Genomic DNA, 12,164 nt, shown 5'->3' with positions numbered 1-12,164 from the left:
GTGTCCCCCCCCCCCCCCCCCCCCCCCTTCAACTAACGTGTCCCCCCCCCCCCCCCTTCATGGGTCTGATTCGCCGATTTCCCATGCTGATATCCCCGAAGATTCTCGGGCATCTTCGACAATTTGGCTATAGATTGTCTCATTACACGCTAAATAATATAATTATAGCCTTGTAGTGACCGTAACATAATTCACCTACAGTATTTCGTTATGTGTTGTTCTTTCAATTGTGTTGTTGTTTACTGCATGTCATTTACGTTCTTGGTGGTTCAGGGATCGCGGTCCCTAAGGATTACGTGCGTCTCATGACGTCACAGACCATGCTGGATTTGTTTACCTTCAGCACGCTTTGTTTTCCGGTTTTCTTTTTTACAAAATAAACGAGTCACACGGCTGTGTGCTCAACGTGCGAAGTTGTGTTCTTAACTTATTGCAATTTCCACAGCCTAATTATATATATAGGTTTTGGCATAAACATAACTAGGGTGCACTGTACTATCTGCGCACACCCTTTCTGAAGCCTCTCTCTCGCTCTCTCGCTCTCTCTCTCTCTCTCTGTCCCTCCCGCTCTCTCTTTCTCTCTCTCTCGTACCGTTTTGTGGAGCACGTTAATTGTCTTAGAACACTCCCATTCAGAATGCATTGGTTTACATTTCGTTTTGTGTAACACGCAAAAAGTCGGACTATCGTGCTCGGGAACACGCTTCGATAGATTAACGTTCGTGCGCAGGAGCACGCAATTGCGTGATACCGGGTTGAAGGTTGAGCATGTCAGGATTTATGGTTATGATAGTGTTTTGAAGCCACTGATTGACGATATTAAATGTCTTGAAACAGTTGGTGTGTTTGTAGACAAACTAGGGTGTAATGTTAAAGGCACCATCTTGTTTGTTGCTGCTGACAACTTAGCTGCACATTCCTTAGGTGGTTTCCAAGAGTCGTTCAATGTTGAGAAGTTTTGTAGGTTTTGTCTAGTTAGTCGTAAAGACATACAGACGTGTGATGTTAGAACTGGGAACTTTGTTTTAAGGTCACCAGAGTCATTTGATGAAGCTGTAAATGTGTTGAAGCAGAGTGACGTTGCATCTGTTGATGGTGTGAAACGAGACTGCCCTCTCAACAGCCTGACAGGATTTCACACATGCACAGGCTTTCCACCTGATTTCTTGCATGATGTGTTGGAAGGGATTGTACCTGTAGAACTAAGTCTGTGCCTTGCAGATTTGATTTCAAAGAAGTATTTCAAATTAGAAGAGCTCAATAGTGAAATACAGAGCTTTCCTTTTAAATTCTCTGATAAGACAAACTGTCCCGAGAAAATTCCTTCAACTTTTCGAAAGACTGGAACTGTAGGTGGTAATGGCCACGAAAATTTGAGTCTTGTGCGTTTCCTTCCCCTTATCATCGGCCACCGTGTTCCAGAAGGAGATCAAACATGGGAAATAGTCCTTGAACTGAAAGACTTGGTTGAGCTCTTGGCAACTCCATCTTACACTTTAGACTCACTTTGTTATTTGCAGTCCAAAATATCAGATCATAGACAGTTACTACTGACAGTTTTCCCAGATTACAAGTTACGCCCCAAACATCACTTCATTGAGCATTATCCATGCCTAATTCAAAGGTTTGGACCCTTAATAGAGTGTTGGACAATCAGGTTTGAGGCTAAACATTCTTTCTTTAAAAAGGTAGTGCGTGATGCCAATAACTTTAAAAACATTCTGCTTACCATGGCCTCAAGACACCAACTTATGCTTGCATATTATCTTGAAATGGCTAGCATTTTCAAGCCTGAGACTGAGACGGCAAAAGTGACTGATATCTGCCTGGAAGTCTTAGATGGTGGTGTTAGACTAGCAATCTTGAATAGATTCAGTGATGTTGACACAGTTGGACTGACCCCTAGTATCTTCTTAAATGGAACGCAGTATTCAAAGGGAATGATACTCTCTGTTGGAAGTACAAGTGGACTACCAGACTTCGGAAGGATTTTGGAAATATGCATTGTGCTGGCTGGTCATGTTTGTTTCTTCATTGAGCGTTTTACGACCTTCTACGTGGAGCATTTGAGGAGTTACCATCTCGTGAAAAAAAGCCCTGCTGAGTGTCTCTTGGTGAAACCAGAGGATCTCAATGACTACATGCCACTTGTGTCATACTTCATCCAGGGGCGCCTGTTAGCCACTCCCAGAACTTTCTTGCTTTAAGGCTGCGGTAAGTTTGAGTGTGGGGGTATCTGAGTATAAGTCGTCACTGTTATCCTGCATAATTAACCCTCTTGCAATGTTTCCAAATCTCTCTAGCAGCAATCCAGGTGTTGGATGTCCTGCAAAATAACATTTAACAGCCTGATCCAAAATAATTAACCCTCTTGTGTTTTACAAATCTTTCTAGGAGTAACCATTATTTTTGTATGTATACAGGGGATGAAACCTTTTTCCTTCTCCAATTTCAGGTTGAAGTGATCCACGATGCTGCTGCGAGTTGTCCTCTGTGAAACGGATATCAGACGCCTTTCCATCGAAAACACCCCCCAGAGTGTTGAGGAACTGTGCGAGGTGTTGCGTGCAAACCTTTCCCTGAGAGGTGGATTTATTTTACAATTTGAGGACCCTGCATTCAAGGATCAGCTGACCAACCTGACCGACATCCGAGACCTTCCTGAGGAACGAGCAACATTGAAAGTGTTGTTCACAGCTGATGCAGCTCTCTCAGTTTCCACATTGGATACAGCCAGCCTTCCATCTCTCAGTAGTGGGGAATCTGACTCCCAGCAATGGCCTGATCCCTTCCCGATTCCACAGTTCTCACATGACGTTGAACTCACGCTGCAAGAAGCAAATAGAAGACATGCAAAAGATGGATCTGTGATGGTGATTCCTAAAGGTATGAAAACCGATATCCTGGACACACTTGCAGACAGCATGTCAAAGATTAGTCCTTATCCTGAGAGGCAACACTACGAGAATGTTGCAAAGGCGCTTGTGGAGAAGCATGCCAGTCTCAAAGAGCCAGGTTCTGGAATGGGTTGGTACGGCTGGTTCCACAGCCTGAAGTTTAAGCTCGGAAACTATCGGCAGAAGTTAAGTGCAGCTGGATGCCCAGAGGTGAGAGTCAACAAAAGAATAGGCGAAGATGCCAAGGGATCACGTGTGAAGAAGTCAAAGAAGGGCGAGGTCCACTACTGTCCAGATCCCCCTGAAGGACTGAGTGCTGAAGACATGGAAGGGAAGCGGAGGATGATTGAGGTACATCATATACACGCATACACATCATACCTACACTTTGGTTTTGTGTTTGTGAAGCCTACTATTTTGTCTTAGTATGTGTCCTTGTGCTTGTGCAATCCAATCCAGGTGGAAATGCTGAAAAAGGACCTGGATCATCAACGGATAGAGGAGCTGATGTCTGCCACATTCTCCAAGCGCAGAAAGGAGATCGTAGGGGATCAACCTCTCATCGGGGATGTCATGACCAGATGGCCGGCCATGTTCTGTGAGAGACAGGTATCACAATAAACAACTCGGCCTGAGATTAGTCACTTAATCCAAATATGTTTGACCGGAAATCAATGTGTGAGCTTCCCTCCAGGAAGAGCTGGATTACATTTTTGCATTGAGTCTTGCAGTTAGTATAACTGAGTGGATGAAAGCCTTTGACAAGACAACCTTAGCTTACCAAATGGTGATTCTATGCTTTGTATATCTGTTCTCGAAGCTCTTAACCTTTTTGTCTTTTTCTCAGATTCGGGCGGAGTTCAAAAGAATCGTAAGCACAGACCTTCTTGAGTCATTCCTCAACGGACTTGATGACCTGGTACCAAGACTGCTTGAAGTGTACGAAGCTGTGACCAAGTCGGGGAAGAAGCCTGCACTGAAAGCCATTTTAGACTGTGTGAAGAAAGATGTGAGTAGACGAGCTGAGAATTCTAAAATTGGGCACCAGGTGTTATGTTTGCAATAAAATCTCATCACTGCTTATATTTGTCTTGTAGAACACAAACGAAAGGAGAAGGACTGCTGCTCTACTGGGTCTGCCACACTACCTATCTGAAGACCCATCCGACATCATTAGGATGTGTGATGTAAGATCTTTTTCTGTCATGCATAATAGCACACATACACACAATCTTTAACACGGATTGTATTAGATCCACTCATGGGGGGTGATAAAGTCCTGTGGCAGCCGAATAGTGGTGATGTGGGGAAGAGTGAGGGGCAGAATGGTAGTGATGGGGAGGAGGAGGGATGGGTAGAATAGTGGTGATTAGAAGATTAGCAGTAACCTCTCAGCATTGCACATAGAATGCACTTGCACACTCACAACGGAAATCCCAAGGAGACTCTTATTAGCCCGAAAGCATGTCAAGGTTTATGATGACAGACTTAAGTAGCTTTGCAGCGCATGTACTTCTAGACCCAAACATTACCACCATTTTTTTCTGTTTTTCAAGGCCCATGGTGAGAGTCTGGCTGCAGCCATGAAGGGGATGCAACTTGGCCTACGAAGGTGACAACCAGGATGCCTTTCCAGAGGTCTTCGATGTGGCAGTTGTGGTTGAAGAAAACATTGTGCTACACAACTTCAAGGATGTGCCATCCAGCTTCACCATGCTTCTGGGGATCATCTACTGCAGTGGTTCCCAACCTGTGGGCCGCCGAGGTATTGCAGGTGGGCCGTGGGAGACCTTTCGATTAAAAAAGAAAAATCTGAATTTATAACAAACAAACAAAAATATAATGACGGATTACTAAAAAGGATTGAATGGTTTAAGTAGATGATTAGATTAACGAAATGTGTTCAAATAGTTTCTAGGCTACGAAATCGGTTGTTCTGCTGGATTTGGCGGGGTTGGTCGGATCGTTTGATTATGGGTAATGTTCTATTCTCGTTACGTGCTGCACACCTCCAGAGCGGTTACGTGCTAATCATGGAGCAGTGGTTGTTAGGTGGAAAAATAAGAAGTAAAGTAGTTAACAACCTCGAATCAGAAGACCATAGTGAGCCAGCGAAGAAAAGACCTCGTAGGAAGTATTCAGAAGAATATCTGTCACTGGGATTTACAAGTGTGGGGCCTGAACACGATCCCCTGCCTGTCTGTGTGTTGTGCTCTGAGGTTTTATCAAACGAGGCTCTAAAACCATGCAAGGACACGAAACATGGACAGTACTCTTCCAAGCCACGGGAATTTTTTGAAAATAAGCTGGCAGAATATCGGATGCGTAAGAGAACAATTGAATCCACATGTCTAAGTAGTGCTAGCGACAATGCCAAGGCTGTGGAGGTGTCCTATCGGGTGGCGCAGCGAATAGCAAGAACAGGAAAGCCACACACAATCAGTGAGGATTTTTTTCTTCCCGCTGCCAAAGAGATGGTGGAAGTGATGATCGGTGAGAAAGCTGCCAAAAAACTGAACTTGATTTCTTTGTCAGACAACACAGTAAAGAGACGCATTGACGACATGGCTACAGATGTGTTAAAACAGCTAATAAGCAGAGTAAGAGCAAGCCGCTTTTATGCTCTCCAAATTGATGAGTCGACAGACATTGTTAACTTTGCGCATTTACTTTGTTTCGTCAGATATGAATTTGAAGGGGAGATACATGAAGATGTTTTGTTTTGCAAACCTTTACCGTCACGTGCTACCGCGGAAACCATTTTTGAATCTCTGAATGCATTCGTGGTTTCCAATGATATCGACTGGACGAAGTGTGTTGGGCTCAGCACTGACGGAGCACAAGCTATGGTGGGGAGACTCAATGGAGTCGCAAAAAGGGTCAAAGCCGTAGCTCCGCTGATGACAGCTGTCCACTGCTGCCTACACAGAGAGGCACTGGCTACAAAGACTATGTCTGCAGAGTTAAAGACCGTTTTAGAAGAAGCGGTGAGAGCGGTGAATTTTGTTAAAAGTCGTCCACTACAGTCACGCTTGTTCTCCATATTATGTTCAGAGATGGGGAGCGAGCACCAACAGCTTCTCCTGCACACCGAAGTCCGGTGGCTTTCGCGTGGCAAGGTGCTCACTCGACTCGTTGAACTTCGGAACGAACTCAGAACATTTTTCCTCGACTCTCGGTTTGACTTGTCAGACCGATTTGGTGACTTCGAGTGGATCTGTAAGTTGACCTATTTGGCTGACATATTCGGCTACCTAAATGGACTCAATCTATCCTTGCAGGGAAAAGCTGTGACCACATTCCATGTCCACAGTAAGATAGAGGCCACAATTCGGAAGCTCGAGCTATGGGAGAGACGGGCCCGACAGAACTACTATGAGTCCTTCGACAATCTATCAGAACTTCTCATTCAAGAGGAAAGGCAGATCCCGGATTCTGTGGCAGATGCCGTCACAGAACACCTGCAGACCCTGCGGACACAACTCCGGGTGTACTTCCCGGTGCTCAGCGAACAGCACCGCTGGATTCAGAATCCGTTTGCCTCCCGTAATGAGGATGTCCTCGCAGGTCTGAGCTCCAAAGAGCAAGACAGCCTTGTGGAGTTATCTTGTGACTCTGCTTTGAAACATGTCTTCACACAGAAGGAGTTAACACATTTCTGGATGCACACACACACAGAATACACTGATTTGGCAAACAAGGCATTGATGTTTCTGATGCCTTTTAGCACCACATATTTGTGTGAAACTGGTTTTTCCGTGCTCGTGGTATTAAAGACAAAGTATAGGAATAAACTGGATGTTGAGCCAGATCTCCGTTTAAAGCTGACATCCATTCAGCCAAACATCAAGTCTTTGACATTGGCTATGCAGCATCAACCTTCTCATTAGCGTAGGTCAGGTATGAACGAATATTTATGAATTAAAAGTTTATGAATTCAATGAACAGTTAAATTTATTTATAGGTTATGCCAATATGTTGAACAGTTTTTTTTATTTTAAACAGAACGTTGTTCAAAATTACATTCAATAAATGAAGAAATGCTTAATCTCATTGTCGTCTCATAGTTATGAATATGCAAAATTGTGGGTGGGCCGCGGAAGATTTTCAGAATTTAATTTGGGCCTCAGCAGTCTAAAGGTTGGGAACCTCTGATCTACTGCGTTAACCTTGAGTATCCACGAGCCATGAAGTATTCCTTTGAGTTCCTGCAGAAGGTAGTGATGAAGATCAAACCAGATGAGGCCTCTGCCAGAGTCCACGGTGTCCGAAACAAGCTCCTGAGGTATAAACTGTAAAGCATGCCCCACTCGGGAATGGAATGGTAATGCAAAAAAAATGACGTGATTTTGTGTTTTTGTTGTTTTACTGTTGTAGTGTACGTTCATGCACGCCAACACCCAGAGTGGGAAACTACTGTTGTAGTGTACGTTCATGCACGCAAATGCCCAGAGTGGGAAACTACTGTTGTACTGTACATTCACAAGCTTGTGTAGCTTTTATTGGCTTAACATTGGTTTTAATAAAAAGAAACATTTTGTACTAAATTTGTGTTTTTGTAGCTAATTGTTAAGTGAAAACAAGACATTATTTTAGATAATCTTAACTTGATAAGCTGATTCAAAGAAATTACTTAATTGAAATTACAAGGTTGAACCCACTAAAGAGGATAAGTGTACGGAATGCATATTGATGAATAAAACATATTCTTAAATTTAAATTACAAGTTGAAGCCACTAATGGGGTTAAGTAAACAGAATACACATAAGTTAGTTCACTTTATTTTGAACTTGCATAGCAAAGTTGAAACGACAATAACTGTTCAGTCATGTTGACTCACAGAAGGTAATTCAAAGCTTAACTAGACTCAAAATAATGAGTTGTTTTTACTTGAAATTTTAAGGCAGCTGGGAAACTTATAATTTTAAGTAGAACCAAGTAGATATTTTTTACAGTGTATAAGACAGAGGTTCGTTTCTAGTCCCCATTTTTTGTGGGATGGATGTGTACATTTGTGGCTTAAGGTGTGTAGGCACAGCTGGCCTGTTGCCACGTTTTTGAAGTCTGGGGTCAAAAGGTCAAAAGGAGCCGGCACCACGCCGCTTATGAGATAACAAAAAGTTAATGTGTATTTCTCTCATAACTTTTTGTCACTATTAAAGAGAGGCCTGATTCTAAGATATGCATGTTGGATGGCTAGGGTGAAGGTCTGGGAAGAACTTCAGGCCAAAATCATGCAAGCGAGCTGCTGGGTGCAGGTGCAACGAGATGGAGGGGGGCCTGGACTTTCATAATCTTCGCTCGGTGAATGTGAAGGATGTTTGGTCGGATAGTTATGACGAAGAATCATAATGTGAATCTGTATATTCTATAAATGTCTTGATATCATCTTTCGTCTCAACACTTCTGCTGCAGCCGCTTAAAGTCTCACTCCGAGAACCTTCAAATATGAATCAATCCATTAGAAGTATGAAAATATCTTCCCGGTGGCGTAACGGGGCAAACAAGGTGTCCTTTAATTGACATCTACGTTTCGAGGCGATTGCAACAGTGCCACACATGATCATATTTGAATATGTTTCGGGGTAGTAATTAGCTGTCAATTTTGGAGGCCTTTATCAATAATGACCAGCTATAGATTTGCTTCCCGATGGAGATTTTTGACAAATTACATGTTATTTAGCATCTACACGTTAAGCTGAGTCCAATGAGATCAAGCTCGCCCTCTTGCCACACCGAGATCATGTCCTAGACCATATGTACCATGTAAAATACATGTTACCATTTGCTAGATTGTCATGCTTGGTGTCATTGGACTCAGCTCAACGTGTAGATGCTAAATAACATGTAATTTGTCACAAATGTCTATCGGGAAGCAAATCAATAGCTGCTCATTATTGATTAAGTCCGCCAATTTCGACAGCTAATTACTACCATTAAACATGTTCGAATATGATCATGTGTGGCACCGTTGCAATCGCCTGGAAGCGTAGATGTTGAAGGACACCTTGTTCGCCCTCTTACGCCACCGGGAAGATATTTTCATACTTCTGATTGACTAATGAATTGATTCAGCTATTCCCTCAGAAGTCTGGGGTCAAAAGGTCAAAAGGAGCCAGCACCACGCCGCTTATGAGACAACAAAAGTATATGTGTATTTCTCTCATAACTTTTTGTCATTATTAAAGAGAGGCCTGATTCTCAGATATGCAGGTTGGATGGCTACGGTGTAGGTCTGGGAAGAACTTCAGGCCAAAATCTTGCAAGCGAGCCGCTGGGTGAGATGCAAAGAGATGGAGCACTTGCTGAGTCATTTCCTGTATGGCTGGAGCAACAGGTTGAAGCGTATATGCGTCCTTAGAGACCCCCTTTGATATATAAGAGACCCCAAGGCTTACTTAAATGTTGTCGACTCAGTCACCTATTGCATCACTTCCTTTAGGGCTTCGGCCTCCTAATTGATCATTGTAGTATAATTGAATGCCCTCTTTCATGTATATGATACCACCACCACTGGGACGTTGCAACAATTCTCCAAATCCATATGGGGAGGGGGGGGTGATGCTTGTGGACAGTAGGGTTGTACACTAGACATAAATAGGAAGCAAACTCAGGAGAAGGAATGACCTCTCATAAATATTTATTTAATAAATTGTTTCAAATAACCCTGCCTCGTTAAATCAATGAGCTTGGAGTTTTGCTTTCAAAAATAGGTTATAGAAGAAGTCTAAACCGCAGAAAATAAAAACATCCAAGCTGCCTTTTAAGGATACCTTGGAATATCTGTCTATTTTTTAACCATCTGACCCTAGTTTACGACCAAAACAACACAATTGACGGCAGCTCCTTTGCCGCGTGGTTTTTAGAACCATGTAAGGATTAGAGGGGGCGGTCGAAAGCAACCACCATAGCAACCATGACGGTCAAGTGACTGGATGCAGCCCAGTTGAAAAAAATAGAATACCACCCTACACACTCAGGAGATTAATGATATTTAAATTATTATGAACATGCAGTCTTTATTTGCATGGGTTTACATTTCGTTCTGTGTAGCATGGAAAAATCGGAGAAACACTCCCATTCAGAATGCATTGGTTTACATTTCGTTCTTTGGAGCACAGATATTTTTATTTATTTATTTATTTTCAGTTTTTGAGGAGGTGCTTCAAAGATGCTAATTTTTCTGCAATAATCCAAAAAAGTAATAATAATTGAGGGAATATCTGTTGTTGTTGTTTTAGCAGCGAAATGCATTGTGTGTGTGTGTGTGTGTGTGTGTGTGTGTGTGTGTGTGTGTGTGTGTGTGTGTGTGTGTGTGTGTGTGTGTGTGTGTGTGTGTGTGTGAGTATAACACGCTATTTTATGTTGAAATGCGACGTAATCCAGTGTTCACGAAAATGGACACTGTCAACGTGTGCTTTTGGCGACTGGGTTGGCTCTCAGATATACGTGTTTCTAACAAGATGATATCATTGAAAGTTAGGCTACATAAAGGTTTAATAACACAAACGCAGGAAACACGTGAGCTGCTAGTTTAGCGAAAGCAGCGTCCCTAGCAGCCTGACGTCGTTGAAACATGCGAGCGAGCCGATAAAATCTTCTTAATAACTATAAAACTAAAGATCAGACATAATCACTGACTAAAGATTATGCAAGTAAAAAGTATATTTCTCGCTAGAAATGTTATTAGAAACTAGTTTAACGGTGATTCGGTCCTAAAATAGGCCTGTTGCATTTCCCATTCGATCAATAAAGAAAATCAAGCCCGAGCCGGTGCACGTTCTGTCCGAGCCCACCCCGCCCCGACAGATTAACTATATTTATGAGCCCGAGCCCGATTTCAACCCAACATTTTTTTTAATACATATGTAACTTTGTTCACATTTAGTCTACTCTGCTAAATATATATGTAAGGGATAATGCATAGAACGCCGGTCATTATCGGGAAAATAAGCCCCACCAGGGCGAACAGCCTACACCGACGCGCAGCGAAGGTGTCTTGCTTCGCCCTGAAGGGTCTTATATTCGATATTGACCGGCGACGTTCTATACATTAGCCCGCTTATTACACGACTACTGCCAAAAGGAAAAAATAACTTCACATGCTGTCTTTTTTAAAATTGATTCGTTACCACCCGTAACGAATCAGCCGGCCACCCGTAAACGGGTGGCCGAAAGCTGTCATATTGTTAGTTATCACAGACAATTTTTTACAATAAATGTTCTGTACGGAGCTCCTTAAGGGACATTAGGGAGAACGCTCCCGGACAGAACCTTAGTTTGGAGGTCGTGCTTAGTGACACGACAAATATTTCCAATTGAAATACATGGGTTTGAAATTTCTGCTTTTTGACACGAAAAATTTGAAAATACGTGTCCCTGATCACGTTTCAAGATTAAATAACGTGACAGTGTCACGTATTTTCGTGAGACCGGGTTGATATGTACGGTGGTGCGGCCTCGCGCTGTCTCGAGGTGTAAAACCCGCAGGCGAGGGCCGCAACCAGTATGTCGAAACCGCGGCATCCCCTTGACCGTTTCAGAGCTGAGTGTTAACCGGACTCCCTCTGAAAATAATAAAAAGGAAGCACTCAGAATAGGGTTCATGAACATAAGGTCGCTTTCATCTAAAGCGCTCTTGGTCCATGATCTAATTATTGATAAAAAGATCGACATACTGGGGCTTTGTGAAACCTGGTTAAAACCAGATGAGCTTCTAGCCCTAAACGAAGCAACTCCACCCCATTACGTTAGCACCCAAGTATCTAGAGAAGTTAAGAAAGGTGGTGGAGTAGCCCTGATATCTAATTCTAAGCTTAATTTAAAGCCAAAGAATAGATATATTTTCAGATCCTTTGAGGTGCTAGCGCTCTGCACCTCAGCTCCCCGAGAAGCGAAACGAGTTCGAGACTCTTTCGTTTTAGCTGTAGTATACCGTCCCCCAGGACCGTATTCAGTTTTTGTTGATGAGTTTTCTGACTTTGCAGATGATCTGGCTACATACTCAGACAATATTTTGCTCATTGGGGATTTCAACATTCATGTGAATAACCCATCTGATGCCCTCGCAAGGGCTTTTCTGTCCATTACAGATACGCTTGGCTTCAAACAGCTCGTCCAGCACCCAACCCACATCGGTGGAAACACGCTGGATCTCGTTCTGACCCGCGGTGTAGACATTTCACAGCTAGTGGTCTCTAGCTTCCTACACCTCAGCTTTATCAGACCACTTTTTGCTCACTTTCCAGGTGGTGGTATCCTGCCCCT

The 12,164-nt window shown here is 43.0% G+C and overlaps 1 protein-coding gene across 1 annotated transcript; it reads left to right on the top strand.

The window, feature by feature from the left end:
- The first annotated feature begins 2,281 nt into the window (after positions 1-2,281).
- On the top strand, positions 2,282-4,641 carry LOC130381706 (uncharacterized). The gene is made up of 5 exons (XM_056589424.1): positions 2,282-3,248; positions 3,357-3,506; positions 3,745-3,906; positions 3,995-4,084; positions 4,454-4,641. The coding sequence occupies exons 1-5, from the start codon at positions 2,472-2,474 to the stop codon at positions 4,511-4,513; spliced, it is 1,239 nt and encodes a 412-aa protein (XP_056445399.1). The 5' UTR covers positions 2,282-2,471; the 3' UTR covers positions 4,514-4,641.
- Positions 4,642-12,164: the final 7,523 nt, after the last annotated feature.

Source organism: Gadus chalcogrammus, chromosome 4, assembly GCF_026213295.1.
Source record: "Gadus chalcogrammus isolate NIFS_2021 chromosome 4, NIFS_Gcha_1.0, whole genome shotgun sequence".
Lineage (NCBI taxonomy): Eukaryota > Metazoa > Chordata > Actinopteri > Gadiformes > Gadidae > Gadus > Gadus chalcogrammus.
This window is presented reverse-complemented; position numbering and strand designations above follow the sequence as displayed.

Bases quoted from the DNA above. Each gene is read 5' to 3' on its own strand.
- LOC130381706 (XM_056589424.1), top strand. From the start codon at position 2,472: ATGCTGCTGCGAGTTGTCCTCTGTGAAACGGATATCAGACGCCTTTCC. The intron at 3,907-3,994 runs GTGAGTAGACGA...TTTGTCTTGTAG, and splicing joins TAGACTGTGTGAAGAAAGAT to AACACAAACGAAAGGAGAAG. The intron at 4,085-4,453 runs GTAAGATCTTTT...CTGTTTTTCAAG, and splicing joins ACATCATTAGGATGTGTGAT to GCCCATGGTGAGAGTCTGGC.